The sequence below is a fragment of the Simochromis diagramma genome, unplaced genomic scaffold (assembly GCF_900408965.1).
Source record: "Simochromis diagramma unplaced genomic scaffold, fSimDia1.1 OVJJ01000510.1, whole genome shotgun sequence".
Classification (NCBI taxonomy): Eukaryota; Metazoa; Chordata; class Actinopteri; order Cichliformes; family Cichlidae; genus Simochromis; species Simochromis diagramma.
The window spans coordinates 1,206,969-1,226,150 of NW_024387326.1; the positions used below are offsets into that span (position 1 = coordinate 1,206,969).

General features: G+C 40.3%; 1 protein-coding gene across 5 annotated transcripts in view; it reads right to left on the reverse strand.

The window, feature by feature from the left end:
- LOC120717839 (alpha-1,6-mannosylglycoprotein 6-beta-N-acetylglucosaminyltransferase B-like) overlaps positions 1 to 19,182 on the reverse strand; it is a 68,522-nt gene that overhangs the window by 3,876 nt on the left and 45,464 nt on the right. For all 5 annotated transcript variants that reach the window (XM_040006101.1, XM_040006102.1, XM_040006104.1 and 2 more), the window contains 8 exons: positions 17,052 to 17,183; positions 14,335 to 14,468; positions 12,767 to 12,897; positions 11,997 to 12,002; positions 9,420 to 9,575; positions 9,083 to 9,229; positions 8,848 to 8,964; positions 4,585 to 4,659 (listed from right to left, as the gene is read on the reverse strand). In XM_040006101.1, coding sequence (XP_039862035.1) covers positions 4,585 to 4,659; positions 8,848 to 8,964; positions 9,083 to 9,229; positions 9,420 to 9,575; positions 11,997 to 12,002; positions 12,767 to 12,897; positions 14,335 to 14,468; positions 17,052 to 17,183 — 898 coding nt within the window. The remainder of the gene's footprint in view (positions 1 to 4,584; positions 4,660 to 8,847; positions 8,965 to 9,082; positions 9,230 to 9,419; positions 9,576 to 11,996; positions 12,003 to 12,766; positions 12,898 to 14,334; positions 14,469 to 17,051; positions 17,184 to 19,182) is intronic.

Genomic DNA, 19,182 nt, shown 5'->3' on the forward strand with positions numbered 1-19,182 from the left:
AGGCATTTTCACTGCATTTAACTGCTGCTCACTGGATATTTTCTCTTTTTCAGACCATTCTCTGTAAAGCCAAGAGAAGCTGTGCAGAAAAATCCCAGCAGATCTGCAGTTTCTGAAACAGTCAGACCAGCCTTTCTGGCTCGACAACTATGCTACGTTCAAACTCACTTAAATCACCTTCCTTCCCTATTCTGATGCTCGCTTTGAACTTCAGCAGGTTATCCCGGCCACATCTACGTGCCTTAATGTACTGAGTTGCTGCCATGTGATTGGCTGATGAGATACTTGCAATAACAAGCAACTGGAATAACCAAGTAACCGGCAAGTGTGTGTGTTTGCGCCCTGCTGTGTCATCACACAGACACCATTTTTAGAAAAACAAAAAAAAAAAGTGAGCTGCCATCAAACTTTATTGTATGAGGGTCAGAGAGGAGTTAGAGCTCTGCTAGAGCAAACAGAGGCGAGGGGTATTCATAGTGGGAGATAACGAGTGTGACGGTTTTGGTCAGAAAGTAGAAAAATGAGGCTAAAGGATGTGTGGAACTTGAGGAGTTAGAAGTAAAATTGGAAAAGAGGAAAGAAAAGGTTTAAGAAAGTGGCAGAAAGAACAGGGAGGAGAGTCTGATTGGAAGTCTGCCCTTGTACACACCAGGCGGCTAGTCACAGTCTCAGTCAGTCACGGCATGTTGAGAGTGAGAGTGAGAGTGTGTGTGTGTGTGTGTACATTATTGTGTGTGTATTATTTCTGACAGCGGGGGAAGAGAGGGTGTCAGAGCAGAACAGAGGCTAACACATTTCCTTAACCTGCCACTGCCAGACAATATACCAACCATCAAAACATGACAGAGCTCATTGAGGACAACGACATCTGTAAACATTCTGCAGATAAGAGTGTGTGTGTGTGTTTTAATATTTCAGATGATTTTCTTTTTTAAAATAACTTGAAAGTAGCAGTAATACCAAGAAAGAGATACGGTTAAACACATGGTGATTGTTCATTTCTCATTTTGATGTGTGCAAATGTTAGAAATCAAGGACATTACATATAAGCCGAAAAAACACCCCCAAAAAACAACAAAAAAAACCAAACCCTGTGCCCATCTGTTGAGCTTGCAGCCGGTGCCAGGAAAAAGGGATTTAATTGCTGACCCAGTCAGTCTAGCAGAGGGATAAATATTGTGGACAAACAACTGAAAACTTCAGAAAGGGAACGCCTTTAAAAGTAAGGTCAGTATGTGAATTCAGAAATAAAAGCTTGAATAAGACTTGTCAAAGGTCATGTTAGGATATTCCTCAAACACTGTTTTCACTCATTCAAACACAGGATCACATGAATGCACCATCAACACATGTTTCACCAGAACATTGCAACCATCAAGATAAGCAAGGACAAAGAAGCTTTCTACCACACATTTGAGAAGCATTAGAACAAGAAAATAAATACTTAAAATAGGATACAGATTATTGCCTTATATATACATATATGAACTTGAGTGACATGACGTTCTGAATCCATATAGTTTTTTATGATGTTGGCCCACTTTTTGCAGCTATAACAGCTTTAACTCTTCTGGGAATGCTTACCACAAGGTTTAGGAGTGTTTAAACCTTTCTTCCAGAAGCGCATTCGTGAGATCAGACACTGATGTTGGATGAGCCTGGCTCGGAGTCTCTGCACAGACTCTGTGCAGGCCAGTCAAGTTCTTCCACAAGCTCACTCATCCATGTCTTTATGGACATTTATGGCTTCGTTTACTGGTGTGCAGTCATGTTGGAACAGGAAGGGGTCATCCCCAAAAATTTCTCCATGAAACTGTCCAAAATGTCTTGGTATGTTGAAGCATTAAGAGTTCCTTTTACTGGAACAAAGGGGCCAAACCCAACTCCTGAAAATCCACCACACACCATAATCCCCCTCTACCAAACTTCACACTTGGCATGATGCAGTCAGACAATTGCTGCTCTATTGGCAACTGCCAAACCCAGACTCATCTGTTGGATTGCCAGATGGAGAAGTGTGATTCATCACTCCAGAGAATACGTCTCCATCGCTCTAGAGTCAAGTGGTGGCGTGCTTTACACCACTGCATCAAACACTTTGCACTGTGCTTGATGATGTAAGGCTTAGATGCAGCTGCTCAGCCATGGAAATCCATTCCATGAAGCTCTCTACACATTGTTATTGAGCTAATCTGAAGGCCACATGAAGTTTGGAGGTCTGCAGTGACTGACTCTGCAGAAGTTGGCCACCTCTGTGCATTTTATAAACCTATGACCATGGAAGTGATTGCAACACCTGAATTCGGTGATGTAGATGGGAGACTGAATACTTTTAGCAATATAGTGTATATATCTCTTCAAATAGATTGAATTAATAACTAAAATACTTGAAAACAATTAAAATATAATGAAAATAAAATGCACTGGCTCAGGAACAAAGATTTAAAATGCAACAGCGAGCTCGCTCCTCTGAAACAGCTGGAGCTTCACATGAGAGCCAATTAATTCCTTTCTTCTGTCAAGGGGATCGACCCGATGAGCAGAATTAAATAAACGCATCCTTTCTGTTCTTAACCTTGTGTTTAAATGTTACGCTTCTTTTCCCCAGCCATAATCCACTCTAGGACTGAATTTACCTCTATTAAGACACCTTGAAAGGTGGACATGAAAACTATTAAGCAGAACTCTTGCATGCTGTCTCACTTACTGCTGGTATTTTTAATAAGCTAGAACATAACAGTCCATCTGACCTTTATCAAGTATGCAGGCAATACTCCTGCATTCTTATATATTAGCATATACACACATAGTCAGATTAGTCCTCTGAGGCAACACTGCACACATGTGTGCCTTTAGTTTGTCAGTAGCGTCAACAGACTCATGAATGTGATAATAATTATTGTGACATCCATATAAATTCAGGGCAAACAAACAATGACTCTGAATAAAACTGTTTGATACATCAAAACACTGCATTAGCAGCCATATTTGATTTATAATAGATATAAAAACAGGTCTTAATCTATTAAAATATCTAATAAGTAGCATTAACTAATGAATGGATTAAATGTATTCAGAAGAATTATTCGGTAGTTTCTACAATGGCATCATACAGTGCATAATATTAATAACTATTGAAACTGACTTTACAAAACATCAGTTTACAGCCCAGAACAAAGCGCTTATTATTCAGTGTTACATCCTCTGTCTTTTTTATATTTGAATCATAAAGAAAATATAATATTACAGCGTATTCCCTTGAGTGACACTGGGCTTCTTGTCTCTTCATGTGACTGTCTCTATACCCTTAGTTGGTGTTAAAACAAGTTCAATACCAAAACATTAAGGGAGGTCTCGCAAAAATTAGCAGTTTTATGTTCACTTATTCCATGTTTCAGTTTTCTTATGGTTTCACTGATGTATCGTCAACACAACCTGATCAAGAGGATGTGCAGTTGATCACACTTTTAACTGACTGACTGTATATTAGCAATAGGCACAGTTCCCACATAACTAATTTCCATTTTCAAGAGGAATTAAGAGAGTTTGGTCAACTAGATGTCAAGTTCTTTTGTTTTTTTCCCTCTGAACACAGTCATTATGGATCAAATGGTCTCTTAGGCTTCACTCACATTGATACATAAATGTGGAAAAAAGGTCCTTACTAACTAGTCTAAAGCTGTGTAATTACCATGTTATGTGTTTTGTGTTTAATTTGCATAAAACATAATCCTTAAAAGATTCATATTTTCCTTTTCCCCTGAATGCCTTCACTCAGTGCCCTAACTTTCTAAAGACTTTTCTGGTTGCAAGATATCCGAATGGTCATGATAAGCTATAGAAACTTACAACAACTGTGAAAATCAGCAAAACCCCAAAACTTTTGATTGATCATGTTCAATATTTATCATCAGTATAATAGCCTTGGGGGACATGACTACCTAGGTTGGCTGAACAACTGGCCAAGGTCAAAGTTGATCTTGGAAAAAACATTTCAAGAAACCATACAGAGTAATATATCAAAGGAAAGTGTTTGGAAAGAGCTGTAAACAATATAGTTTTTCAATAGGACGCCCTATGATGCTACAATGACACTGCGAAGTCTTGAGTTTTCACAGCTTATGGAAGCCAATTACAGCCAATTTTCCTCCAACCATAAGGATAAAGATAATAAAATTCACTAATTAGCATGTAATGCTTCAAGGTCATAGGTCAAAGGTCAGAGTCACATGAATTAGAGAATGTTAAAAAACAGGCTGACGTCAGCATGTTATAATAAAAACATTATAAAACATCAGAGTTTCAGTATAGCCCTTGCACTACAGGGCGGTGTTGCATTCCCTGAGTGCTCTTTTAAGTATAACAGTAATAAATTACTGCCTGTGTCTGTTATAAACACCAGTTCCATGAGAGCCATAAGGTTTGAGCCAGACACATAACAATGAATCTTGTGGTTCAAGCCCACATCTATTCACAAAAAAAGCAAACTGCTGGGAGGCGTCACGTGCACCATTAAATCATTGCTCTTAGATTTATTAAGCTTTGTGCCAGCACGTTTCACGATTCAAATGTTGAGCGACCCACCTGGTTCTGAATGTAAGCGTGGAGTCTTTCGAGCATTCCCTCACAGGTGTACTCGTACGGCAGGAACGGCTCCACCTGCAGACACACGTGCGTGCACAGATGAGCAAACAGTGGACAAGAGCATGCGCGCATGGCCGCAAAGCCAAGTCGTAGTAATTACAGGACCCTGAGCATCTGATAGTTAATCACAGTTGACACATTCATTAGCGTAATTGTGAAAGGCCTATATCACGGCACGAGCCTCGCATTAAAATCAACGACCTAATACATCACAGGTGACAGCTTGGAAAATTGATTTCATTAATTTTCGTGATGACTACATCAATATGTCAAACAATGGATTAAACCGACATCGGACCACAGGTCACGCGGCACTGAGACGGCTGTTTTGGTGACTTCTGGATCCTTTGGGTGCAGTTAATAGTGTTGCCGTAAAGACTTGTCAATCACTGTCAAATTGTTTTCTTAAGGCACGACATGCAAAAAAACTCAAAAGAGAACACTGATCAATAGTTTTCCCTTCTTTCTCATATTTGATGCAGGCAGGGTCATAGGGAACTGATGGGAATAATGACTGCAGGTTGGAATCTTTGGAGACTGTGTTTATATCAATAACAGCATTTTTGAGGCTGACTGTGGATTGAACACATGACTAATTATAAAATATATCGGGACAGAACAGATTCTGCTGGTATCCCCGGTGTAGAAACCTCTCAGAATGTCTCCCTGTGGTATCTGAAGTGAGATCTCACTGTTTACCATCAGGCCACTAAAGCACTCAGGCTTAAATTGATAAATGGCTCCTTTTAGCGTTGTGTTCCTTTTAGCGCTCTCTTATTACTTTATTTCATCTGAGTTTAATGAAATGTATCTGGCACTTCATCAGCTATTCCACAATGCAATTTGCCTTTTGGGCATCTTTACATAATGGAATCCGAGTCGGACCAAAAAAAAAAAAAATAAAGTTTCATAAAGTGTGATTTGAATTCAACCGTAGGAAACATTCTTTATGTGACTGCACATTTAATATACCTAAACTGACTGAAGCGGTTGGTCACAAAAAATGGGAGCAACATTCATCATTTCACACCATTAAAAGTGACATAAAACGATGGCTTATTTGTGAGGCAAGTTATGCTGGTAGTAGGTACAGACAGGACAAAAAACACACAAAGACATTTGAGTATTTCTTAATTTCCACAAGGCACAGTACTATTAAAATAACATTAAAGCTTAGCCAGCAGCTTTTTAAGCTATCTAAATCCATAACATGAGCTGCAGGAATATGAACAGACCCCTAAAAAGCATTAAGCACTGAGCTGTCTGTGAATAAGCGTAAGTAAACTCACAATATGTAATCTACACAACCAGGTGAGCCACACTAAATGCCATCTACACATGTAGCGTGCCTAATTTTACACTCAGACTCATCTCACTGAGCTTAAACTCTGCACGAACCGAAGAGTTATCCAAGTAATTGTATTACAAGGAAATGCTTTTACAAACACAGTAACTAATTATAATTTAAGATGAACTGAAAAGGGAAATTCAGTTCATCTCCTAGTGCACCTCTGCACTCTGACTGCTTTCTTTAAAATCCTATTTTAGCCACTTGTACATGTGTGTCTGCAGTTTTATCATCTATCTCAAACTTTCACAGGGTGCAAAAACTAAATTGTATGTCAAACTGACCTGACACTGCTAACAGGAGCCACAATTACAGCCATGACTGGGAGACCAAACAACGGTTTTCACTGAAAGAGCGCACAGCAGCACATCAGGTCAAGAGCTCCCTGCTTATTTATTCATTTATTTTTCTGACATTAATAGGGTAGTGCACCGTGGCTTTTTCACACTGTAAATGAACATGTCTAATTTAGCATCTTGAGCTGTGCGAGAGTACGAGCTCTCAGCTGAAAACAATTTGACTGTACTGTGTTTGAGCCACTGAGCAGCTCCTCACAGCAGAATAAAAATCCAGGAGGCTTTGGACACACCAACACAATCAACGCTCCTTAACCTCCCTACTCACCAAACCTAGACTATGTGACTGGCCCTTACTGCTTCAGCAAAAGAATAAAAATAGGATGGCAACCTCTTTGTGGCCGAGAATGGCCCAGAGAGTTGCTGTCAGAGTCACTTTCAATCACAAGGTGATTGCATGAATTATCTGGTGGGAGGGAACCTGTCTCCAAATATGCCAATGCCTATTGCTATCAGGCAAAAGTTTGCAAATACTTGCCAATGAGCTCAACTTCTCTGCGATCCATTGCTTTGCAGTAGGCGACTCGACTTGACTGGTTGTCAGCTGGTTGTATTCTGTTTTTTTTCTTATATGAATGTGTTGTTACTGAGCATCTCTATAGTTTTAATCCAGTTAAATCGCCATCCTGGAAGAACTATCTCAGTTAAGGAATTTCAGAATATCCGTTTTAGATCTATGACGCTCTATCTGCATCTCTATCTCTATGTGAATTTCCGTGTATATAGCTGGAAACAGACTTGTTATTTTTCCCAGTTTATCCCAGTTAACCACCATGGTGTCATTATTGCAAGTAACTGACCACATTCGATTGCAGACTGATCACAGACTGATAGCACACCGACCTTGTAGTTTTATCACAGTCTTGATGTCTTGAAGTGTTTGAAGAAGGTAGCTGACTGCGAGTGGTCTCAATAATTTCAAAGGCATCGAGATCGCAAGTTTATTGCACAAAAATTCAATATTTTTAGCTGTTCAACCACTCTTTTCCCCTAGCGTGACGGTTGCATTATGTAAAACTAAATTGAAGTTGGAGGTTCAGTCAAATGTGCATCTTGGATCCACAATTCTATAAATAAGAAACCCTACACGACTGTTTGTATAATAAATATGAAGCTACCACCCCATTGTTAATTAAGCTTAGCAAAAAGACTCAAACAGGTTTCTTTTTGCTAATGTGAACAAAGGGACCTGTTTCCAGGCAACCAGTGGGGGATGTTACTGCTTCCTATCAAGGAATAGTCCGACACTGTTGAAAAATAGCAATTTTTGGCTTTTGTGTGCATAATAACAAACAAGATGTGATGTCTTAATAACTAAACTTTTGAGGTGTTAGTAGGCAGATTTTGTGACAGAGCCAAGCTGCTTTTCAGTCTTCACGCTTGGCTGTTGGCACTAACTTCATATGCATTATAAGGACATGAAAACCGCATCAGCGTTCCAAATCTGATTCAAGTATATTACCCAAAATACCACACTTTTAAAAAAAGTTATGAAACACATTTTGGAGTTCTCTTAAAGTGTTTTGTTTGATGGGTTAGTAAACAGATTTTTTTTTTTTTAACTTCCATTTCGACCCGTGTCTTGTTAAATATGTAGAGGGTAAAAAAACAACAACAACAAAACAAACAAAATCCATCCGCTTATCCTTGTCAGGGTCGTGGGGGCGCTGGAGCCTATCCAGCTGTCTCAGAGCGAGAGGCATGGTACACTCTGGACAGGTCGCCTCTGCACAGAAAGACCCCGGCCTGATGGTGGAATTGAACTCAGAACTTTCTCGCTGTGAGGTGATAGTGCTAACCATGATGCCACCGTGTCGCAAACAAAAAACAAAAACTGTTTTCTTCTGCTCTTTCTGCTTTTAAATTTTTAACTGAAACTCCCTCATCTTATATGATTAGTGTTGTTTTTTTGTCCCCCTAGGACTTAAAGCATTTACCAATACCAAAACTGGTACTTTATTTTGTCTCTATCAGCAGGCAACACAAGGTCTGCTTAACACACCTGACAGGTAGAGGCACACATGAGTCTTGGAACTGCGAGATGCTTGGCAGTAGCTCTGTGTTGTTCTGGTGACAGATTGAGCACAGTGCGATTGATTAATAAGATCTGCTGTGGACAATGTGTACTGCCGGTGGGGCTGGCCTCTGGAACGCTGCCACGTAAACTCAGGTGTGGGCACAGTTTACCTACTGAGCCGCTCAATATCTCAAGCAATTAGGAGTGTGGAGAGCAGAGCGGGAGCCAGCTAAGCATTTTGCTGTAACGTCGGATGCCATGATTAAGAGCTCTATTAAACTCAGAGGGCTTCAAAAGCGGGTCAAACCCCACTGTGAAGTGTGCAAGAGTAAATTATACTTTCACCTCAGTATGCTAGTATGCAGCAGTGAGTAGCATGGAGGACTACAATATAAGAAGACCATTATTTTGTTGAATGAGTGCTGTTAAGATTGGATGGCAAACACACACACACACACACATCCACAAAAAAATGAACGCACGTTGATCCTCATGATTTCACGGATGGTTGCGTCAAACTCCTCGGAGTTATTGAAGTCAATAGTGATGACATGCGGTCTGCCAATGTACTGCTCCGCGTAGGGATGCTGAGAGGATACCTGAGGGAGGCACAAGTGGAATATATTAATAATCTTTCCGGCAATAAACACGGCTAAGACCAGACAGCATAACTGTCTTCTGTATATTTTTAAAAAGTCAAACATTGTGAGTTTCTACCTCCCTCGATGTGGGCTTCCCTCTGAAGAACTCGTGATTGAGAGAGCTGTGAGGAGGGTTAAACTTTGGCTGCAGGAAGATGCAGCCGTTGGCTATTGCCTCCAAAGGGGCGGGACCTTCGTACGGGAAGCCAAATCCGATGAATAACTAGTGCGGAATACAACAAAGATCAGCAGATTGTGAGTGTTTACACAGAGCTGCTCACACCCTGATCAGATCAATCCTTTTTCCAACTCTACAAAAGCAGGAAGTTTTCGCCAGTCCACTGGGATACAGAAACTGTGCGCAAACATTGACGCTTTTTCAGAGCTCAGACGTGTCGGTATTGCAAGCGCACCTTGGCCTTTCTGAGGAGCTGCTGAAGTTCCTGCTGAGGCAGCAGGCCGTGATTCTTGACGAAGGCGGGCACCTCTGGGGGACGCTGTGCCTCGTAGTACACAGTCCCGTGGATCTCCATGTGGCGGTGCAGGATTGCCAGAAATTTTTCCTTACCCTTGAACACGAACAAGAGGGAAGCAAAATGAAGCGCTTAAAGACAAGAAATGAAAAATGAATGTATGAATTATGAATTTGTCTGTGCAAACACTAAAAAAAGGTGGGTGAACTGCATTTGCATTTAAATTAGCGTTTTTTTCCCCACAGTCCTTCAAATCCATTTTATTGAGTTTTAACTTAGCCTTGTTATCGGCACACGTTGCAGCTGGTTATAAGATTCCCTGTAACCTTTTTGAGTATTTAGAAACTTTGTATAATTGTGGGGTCTTTTTGTTGGTTGTTTTTTTTGTTTAAATGTTCAGTACATACATCCTCTGCTAAGGTGTTATGCCTAAATACTTTGCACACCTTAAATCACTCAAATATGACCTTACAATTACACACACAGCAGCTTGCAAAAGGTAAGCCTAAAACCTAGATGTGTTACAGCGTCTAGAGTATCACCCCAACCTGAGCACAAGTACTGGTTGATGGAAATGAGGCTGCTAAAAGCAGACTAATGAGCCAAGTCTCTACATACTAGTAGTAACACTATCACCTTGGCAACTAAAAATCACTCTGTACCTGTGGAATTTTAAAGGAACATGAAAGACTGAAAGCAGGGCGCACTGTATCCTCTGCGTTTCCCCGTGGGGATAATTTGCTTGAATAGTTTTATTGAGAAAAACTAAATTGGTTTATCTTAAAAAGTTTTTTTTCTGAGGGAATGTTATGAATAATTTACTAAAGCTATGTCTTTGAGGCATAAATCATTTAGAAATGTCAACTAAGTGTTACTGCTCATTATTCATTCCAGGCTTTCTTTCTTTCTTTTTCTTTTAAAGCAATGAGGTGATGAAAACAGTTCCTTTTACAGAAAGTGATAATAATAACCATCAAAAAAATCAAAGCCTGCAGACTTGAAAGATGAAAAGGTTTGCGGTTTAATCTCTCACTCACAACTGCAGCTGTGGGCGACTTGTGAGTTCAAACTGTAGCCGGCTGTCCCGATTAAAAATAAAGTCAACTGACAAAACTTCATGAATTGATGAATTTCATAGGATGGTATATTGCATGTCTCTGCATATTTAAAATATATTGGAAGAGATTAGAGTAATATACAAAGGTCCATAGCAAAATATTTCTTCATATTTTGCTTTCAAGGCGCCAGATTTTCTTGTACTATTGTGTTATTGAGCAATAGTTCTGAAGGTCTTTCAAAGTTTTTCTTTGGACATTGGCTGCCTTGTAATTTATTTTCAGTCCAGTCCTTGTAGCTGATCATTTTCAGAACAATATTTTGTATTTAAGCAAATTAACAATGATCTCTGAATCACTGAAACATAAAAAATGCACTTAAATCAAGAGATGAACCCATGTTGTGCTTAAACACAATAGACAACTTGGCAAACAACCAATTTTAAATCATATCTTTTGTTACTGGTGGCCTGTTGTATGAACACATAGTTTGTTCCCATTTCTTTAATTGAATTTTTTTTTAAAATGCAGTGATAACAGGGTGATTTCCAAACCAGGCAAAACTCAACATGGTGTGCAAAGTGTCCTTAAAAAAAAATCTGATGAAACTTGACAAGTAGAGGACAAAAGAAGACATTGCAGGCTAAATAAAACTAAGAAGAGTATGTGAAAGTCATGTCCTTTCTCCAGCAGAGACCTGACGCAGGATCTGAGACACAGACATCTGTTGATTCATTTACTGTTCACTGAAGCCTCATCAGAAATGGTCTCAGTGGAAGGGTGAAAGGACTAAGGCAAGTCAAATTACACAAGAACTGGACTGAAAATAATCAGTATATAAGGATGTGGTCAGGAGGTCCACAGCCATCTATAAAACACAGGGGAGCTTCTGTCATGGTTTTGGCCTGCATGTCAGCCAGTAAGGATCTGATTGAAACTGATGCAATTATTAAAACAGACATGATCCATCATGCAGTAAGAGCACACCTGAAGAGAAAAACAATGGACTATCAGTCATGGATTGGCTTCCCTAGAGCCTGGGCCTCAACAATACTGAAGCAGTGTGAGATCATGATGACAGAGAAGAGAACAAAAAGCAGCCGAGATCCAAAGAAGAGCTTTGAATGTCCTTCAGGAAGCCTGGAGAACTATTCCTGAAGACTGCCAAAAAGAGCTCAGACTGTGTTGAAGAATAAAGGCAGTCATACAAAATATTGACTTTGCCTTATATACTGTACTGCTATGTATGGTTGCCTGTTTCAATAAGGCACTGTAGCTCTTTCCTATTCTCCTAGCAAATTCTAAAGAAATGCAGGCTGGTTCAAGACTTTTGCACAGCACTATTTTACTGGTGTTTCTGCAGAAATGGCTCTTTTACAGCAGCGTTTGGCAACATAAAGTCTAGGAAGAAAACTTGATTTAAATTTGGCATCGAGTTAAGTAAAAAAAGAGGTCTACTTACTTGAAGCTGTGTGGAGCCATCAAAGATGCATCATGAAATGACAGAACAGCACAGAGAGACACCACAAGCAAGCAGGGGAGAAGTGAAACGAGGGAGGCCAGTATGGAGCAAAAAGAATAGCAAAGCATTAGTCAAGCTTCTTCTCATAGAACCTTTAGAAGTCCAACTCTCTAAAGTGAACCTCAAAATTGAGTTGGAAGAAGAGGCTGTTCTCAATGAGGGGGTTTTCTCTGTCTGGGGAGATTCCAATACTACTGGTTCCTACACAGCAATCTTTCTGTTTCACAAATCTTACACTGCAACTCAAGTTGTTCTGAGAAAACAGGGAGCGCCATGGCAGTGTAGGTACAAAAGCTGCAGCCAGACTCAAGTAAAACAAACCTTGAGGGAGGCTGCAACACGCTTCAAAGTTACAGAGAGAAGGAGCAGCCTTGGCAGCAGCTCGGAGGGAAAATTTACTCTAAACAAAAGCTATTGTTCCTGCAGCATCACACTTCAGGCCTGATTCCTGGAGGAGGAAATTGTTTGCAGGAAATGTAAAACCTAGTGGGCGTTTGACAGAAAAAGGAAAGCGATATTTAGAGGTTCTAAAAAAGTATCATATTTTGGAGTTTTATCAAATCTGAAGTGCTTCCATTATACAGTGTAAAATATATTTCACATTTAGGAACAAAAATTATTACATGGTATGAATCAAGATGTAATATTCTTTTTCTCCTCCTGTGGATTAGACACATTTGTGTATTGATGCTTGCGCTGGATATACTGACCTTCCACATGTTGGCTTCTTTGCCATATACAACAGCCATGTTTTTAACCTTGTTCTTCTGAATATTCAGTCTCTCTGTCTCATTCAGCTCCTCTGCCACAAAACCCATAAAAGAGTTGTCTGGAGTGTGGGCTGCCAAGGACAAACAAAATAATTGGCAATACAGTGTTTCAAGTCCATTACATGAGTCAAACAAATAAATAAAAAGGTAGCCAAAGTGCAGCTGCTGTGAAGATTTGTGGTGCTGTGCACGTGGACGGTACAGAACAAAAGAGCGTGGCAGGAATTCAGGGGAAGCGAAGCTCATTGTTTTTCTCAGCAATTTGGTATTACATTAATCTGGTGGACTAAAGGGAAACGCAGGAAATGGTGCACTCGCTGGGGTTGAGGATGCTTCTCTTGTATGATGCTGTTAACTCCTGATCGGGCGACTTGATGAGTCACATCTGCGCGGTCGATGATGACAGTGCAACTTCATTATTTCAGTAAGCTGCACAAAACCGCTGCTATAATGTCCCCTCAGCTGCCCGCTTTCAGGAAGTCAAGCAGCATGAATGCTAGCAGTCACAAAGGAAGTCTGCTGCAGCGGGGATTTGCAAAGAAACTGTATTTTTCAGAAACTCAATTAAAGCTGACAACTTTTGGTATAAGACTTTGTGATAACAGCAAGTGTTTTGGCTACAGACGGTTTTGCTTATTGTCATTGAATTAATTGGAGACAAACATCAGAAAGTTTCTTTTGCTACAATTTTCACCAAAAGTGTCATGAATGTGCGTGTGTGTGCTTGTGTTTTTGCACCTTTATGTTTGGGTCTTTGTGGGTGTGTGTGTGTCTGCATCCCACACAGGAGGTATTACACATCTGTGCAGGCCCAGCTGTACTGATTAGTTTCCTGCCTGCTGCTGTAAAGGCTCGCCTGTGACAGCCTGAGGCCTTTATTAGCTCACAGTGTGCTCACACTTTAAGTTTAAAACATTAACTCACTGGACACTGTATTAGGTACACCTTGCTAGTACTGGGTTCGGCTCACTTTTGCTTTCTGAACTACATTAATTCTTCAGGGCACAGATTCAACAAGATCCTGTAAACATTCCCCAGAGATTTTTGTAGTGTAGCCTCAGTTTTCTGTTCTTAGCTGACAGGAGGGGCATCTTATGTGGGCCCATGTCCAAGGTTTGATGATTTGTGAATTCAGAGATGCTGTTGTATATACCTTGGGTGTAACAAGGGGTTACTTAAGTTACTGTTGCCTCCCTATTAGCTCATAGCAATCTAGTCATTCTATTCTAACTTCTGGCATCAACAAGATATTTTGCCCCGGAGGACTACTGGATATTTTCTCTTTTTTGGACTATTCTCTGTAAACTGCCATGTGATTGGTTGATTAACTATTTTGCGGTAACAACAAGTTGAACAGGTGTATCTAATAAAGGGTTCATGAGTGTATATATCACACACATATGTGCATCAAAACAACTTAAAGCATCTGTAAATTCAAGCAGACGTTGACTTTAGATTCTCAATCTCAGTGAGAACAAAGATCATAGAGAAATAAGCAGCCCACATACGGAACATGGTCATGTACTGCTGGCCATGAAGGTTCCAGTAACCCCAGTTCGTCCTGTAGCCATGCAGAGTTGCATACTCCTCATGGTTGTAGGCAGGCTCTGTACCAAAGGTATCAATCACTCTTATGTGGCATCTGGGACAAAATAAGAGATACAATTAGCCTAAATTAGAACAAAGCTGTCTCTTGCATTTATTTGTCTCCTCTAGCTGAGTGAAAAACAATACATTTAGCCTTTTGTACTTTGCCAGAACAGCACATGTGCATACAGTGAGATTGAGTCTAGAGAAACATGAAGGAAAAAAAATCTAATTTTGAGTTATGGGAGCTAGTCTGAGTACTCTAACACAGTCTGGGTGTCAGAGTCTTGGTTTGTAAAGCTGTCAGTAGTGATAGATGTCCACGTCCCCAGCCATCACCCCCAATAAGCAGAGATGAGACAAGGTGAGACAATAGGAGCTTAAATAATAGACTCGTTTTACAGCCACCACAGGACACGCTGCTGTAACAGATCATGATATGGTATTGGTCCATCCTGGCCAGAATCTGAAGAAATAAATTTTAGGGCGAGGCTTTTTTTCCCATGTGCAGGGCTTTGACTAGAAAATGCTTCAGGTTCTCTCTGATAATGTCAAAGCAGCAGTGAGTGGATAAACATTACACCGCTTTGACTGCATCAACAGAAAAACAAAATAATTATTGTCCTCTAAGATCAAACTAAAATAGAACATTTAGCTAACAATGACAAGCTAAAGAGGAGAGAATTACTCATCAGCACTTTATTCGGTGTAAATATTCACACTGGGAAGTGGAAGAAGCAGTTCGATGTAATGAAATTGGAGACGTTTTATCAATAGCTTGCATCTCTAATCAGTGTCAGGGCTGGAGAGGCAATCAAAGTATTGGCCTGTCACTTTGTCAGGAGAGGACTATTGGTCGATCAGCCGACCTTGAACTGATGCTGACTGGAATCAGCGTAGGCTTTTGATTTGAGAATTCTCAAAATGCAGCAGAATCAACATTCATTGCTGTGAAATGTGTCTGGGTGCTACCCACTTATTTCATAAATACAATACCCTTGTCCTCTTATGCATTCAGAGTAAAATGATGATTGTCATCATTTACATACGACTATAGCTTGAGTGTTTTGTTTTTGTTTCCTTTTTCATTAATCAATTTTGTGACGAAATTTGCAATTTGCATTGAAAGCTGTTTTTTTTAATCGCCTGTTTGGTTTAAAAATTGAGGATTCACTTGTATACCATGACTGCTTCAGCGCTGCAAAGCTGGAAGACAAGGACAAAAACTTTGCCAACTGCATTTACTGTCCTTTGATGCTCTGCTGAATTTGGACAGTCTCTAATTTTATGGCAGTTTGATTTTAATGGAGAAAGGCAGAATATCAAAAAATTCAGAAAAAAATGAACATTACATAAAAGGTATACATTGATTTGCATGTAATTTAAATAAGTATTTGATCCCCAAACATAACATAACTTAGGACTTGGTGAAGAAACCCTTGTTGGCCAGCACAGTGGTAAAAACGTTTCTCACCAGGTTTGTAACCATCTCAGGAGGGATTTTGGTCCGCTCCTCTTTACAGAAGCTCTCTAAATCTCTTAGATTTCTTTGCTGTTGCTTGGCAACTCAAAGCTTTAGCTCCCTCCACAGATTTTCTAATGGATTTAGGTCTGGAGACTGGCTAGACCACTCCACGACCTTAATGTGCTTCTTCTTTAGACACTCCTTTGTTGGGTCATTGTTCTGTCTTCTGTGTTGTGGCTGATGGGAGGAGGTTCTCATCCAAACTTTTCCATCTTATTTTGGCCTCTCAATACAGTGAAGTTATCCTGTACTCTTAGCAGAAAAACAGCCCCAAAGCCAGTTTCCACCTCCATGTTTGATTGTGGGGATGGTGTTCTTTGAGCCATACTCTGCATTTCTCTTCACGGCAGATCGAGTTGATGCCAACAAGCTTGATTTTGGTTTCATCTGACCACAGCACTTTCTCCCAAGTCTAAGTAATTTAATTCACTCCCAAACTTAAGGTGGGCCTGTTGATGTGCCTTCTTTAGCAGGGGAACCATGTGCATGATGTAAGATTTCAGTCCATTACAGCGTAGTTTGTTACCAACGTTGGTGACTGTGGTCCCAACTGCCTTTGGATCAATAACAGCTCCTCCAGTTTTGGGCTTATCCACCACCTTTCAAATGATCATCATCACCACAAGAAGCAAGATTATGTATGTACACCCAGGCCGAGGGTGATTGATGAACATTTTGGGTTTTTTCCACATTTCCAAATAATCGCACTAGTTGTCATTTTCTCACCAAGCTTCTTCCTGATGGTCTTGTAGCTCATTCCAGCCCTGACACCCTCTGACAGGTCTTTGGTCTTGCCCGTGTTGGTGTATAACTTTTATGTAATTAGCTTTCACTGGATTTTTCATTGATATCCCGTCTCTGTCCTTGAATGAAAACTATCATAAAAATTAGAGACTGTTCATTTCTTTGAAAGTGAGCAAACTTACAATTTCAGCAGGGGATCAAATAATTATTTCCCCCACTGTAGGGAGTGAACCCGGGGCTCCTTGATCGGTGTTTAAATTTCTGTTAACCAACAGGAGACCCCCCACCCACCCGCCTGCCCTCAGATCTTGGTAAATAAACAAATTAATATTTTGATAGACACAGAAAAATAAAGCATAAAGAACTGACTTGTGCTTCCTCAGTGAAAGACCCATGAGCTGCTTCATTTGCTGCAAACCATGGTAGTCTGTGTAGATGAGGTCAAAGGGCAGAGGTCCCGTCAGTGGGCAGCTTCCTCTTCCTGGAGGTACACCCAAAAACCTGCACACAGGTCAGGTGGGCTTTCATCATCACACTGAGCCAAACAAATTAAAAAACCATGAGGCACAAATAACAAAGTCTTGGACATTTCACCAACACTGTCCTGTAGCTAACCGCAGCAGTTCTTCTGCTGATGTTTTCCAATATTGCCTTCTTTCATTATGTTTTCCCGTGATGTATTTTTTTTCCTTTCAGTTCTCTGAAATTCTCCTTTGTGTTAAAGTATCCTTGCTAACTAAACTAATCAAAAAATAATAAGAAGCCGGCTCCCAGAAAGCACTGCAGCTCCAGTAATATTCCTGCAGAGGAAACTTAGAGCTTATAAGATGACAAAGATGTGTGCATGAGTGAGAGGAAGAGAGAGTGAATGAAAGAGCCCAATCACGTCGTGAAGCATGTCAGCGCTCTCAGTGAGACGGCGCAGCTATTCAAGCATACAACAAAGAATTTAGCACTACCAGGGAGCAACGTCTCGCAGTGGGGAGCCACCCAGTTTGTCTGCAGGCTTGTTCCAGCTCACACACCAAAGCACACATATTACCCAAAGCAAACACCACATTCATTCGACACCTATGACGGGGTGGTTGCATTACGCATGTGCAATCTGCCATACTCATGATGATGAGGGGCTTCAGATCTTTTACCTTAACGTGCACACCTTCTGTCTGTAATTTTAAATGTCTGCACCACATTAAGATGCCTGTCATTCTGCTATTCTGCAGCTTGATCAGCCTTGATATGAAAAATCTGCTGCCTGAATATAAATAAATAAAACACAAAAATCAGGCTTAAATCAAATCGGAGAATGGCAATTACAAAAGAGCCTTTTGGAAAAGGAAAGACAGAAGATGTAAATTTGGTGTCTGCTATCACAAAGTGCTATCTAACTTCAGAGCACCCGGCTTTCAGCTGGGATCAAGGTTGCACTTTGTTCGAGAAAAAAAGCAATTAAGCGCGCCTATTTTCATTACAAAAGGAAAGATCCATTTCGTCAAACTTCGGCAGTTCTGAAGACCGACGCCACAGCACAAAACAGCGCGGAAGAAAAAAAAGACAAAGTGTAATTGGATGTGAAGATTTGTAAAATCATCTGTATACTAAAGAGAGCTCACTGCCTGTCAAGATAATGTGACATGAAACCATCTGAAGGCAGTTTGCTGAGAGAATAAACTCTGGTATAAAAGATACTCGGGTATGCATTCTATATTCAGACTAGACAGACAGACAGACAGACAGACAGACAGACAGACACACACCTAAATATATATCTTTTAAAATGAAATGGTACAATAGAATAAAACTAACCATTCACCTTACAAATGTAATCAGATCAAGTTTTGACACATTTGTCTCTTGAATTCATCAATAATCCTGTTCAGCTTTATATTTGTTACAGTCCAGTGAGAGCAGATTTTTCTTGATTACTTTTGACAGATATATTTGAGAACAAAGCATAATGAGACAAAAACTTGTCTATTTTATACACAGACATTTTAAATGCTCAGTCCTGCAGCACTAATCCATCTATTCAGATTGCAGGGAAGAAGCACAGAATCACAGATTTCTCTCACCCTTGCCACCTCTTTCAGTCATCCATCCAATCACCAAGTTGTTCCCAAGCTAGCCAAGAGACAGTGTGTCCTGGGATCGCTCTGGGGCATCCTCCCAGTGGGACATGCCAAAAAAAAAAAAAAAAAAAAAATCTTTGAAAGCGTTTAGGAGGCATCCTAATCAGAAGCGCGAACAACCTCAAGTAGCTCCTTTTGCTGTTTTGCAACAGATAAATGTTAAAAGAAATTTAAGTCATTATTTGGTTAAATAGCTCTGTGATGCAATGGTGACATTTAGTCATCCTTTGAGGATAGTTGTTAAAGGGGGCGCCTGTCTCCCTTTCAGTAAGTAAGTAAAATATTCATTCATGTATGTTCTCCCCGTGTCTGTGTGGGTTCTCTCCGGGTACTCAGACTCCCAAAGACATGCAGTTAGTGGGGTTAAGTTA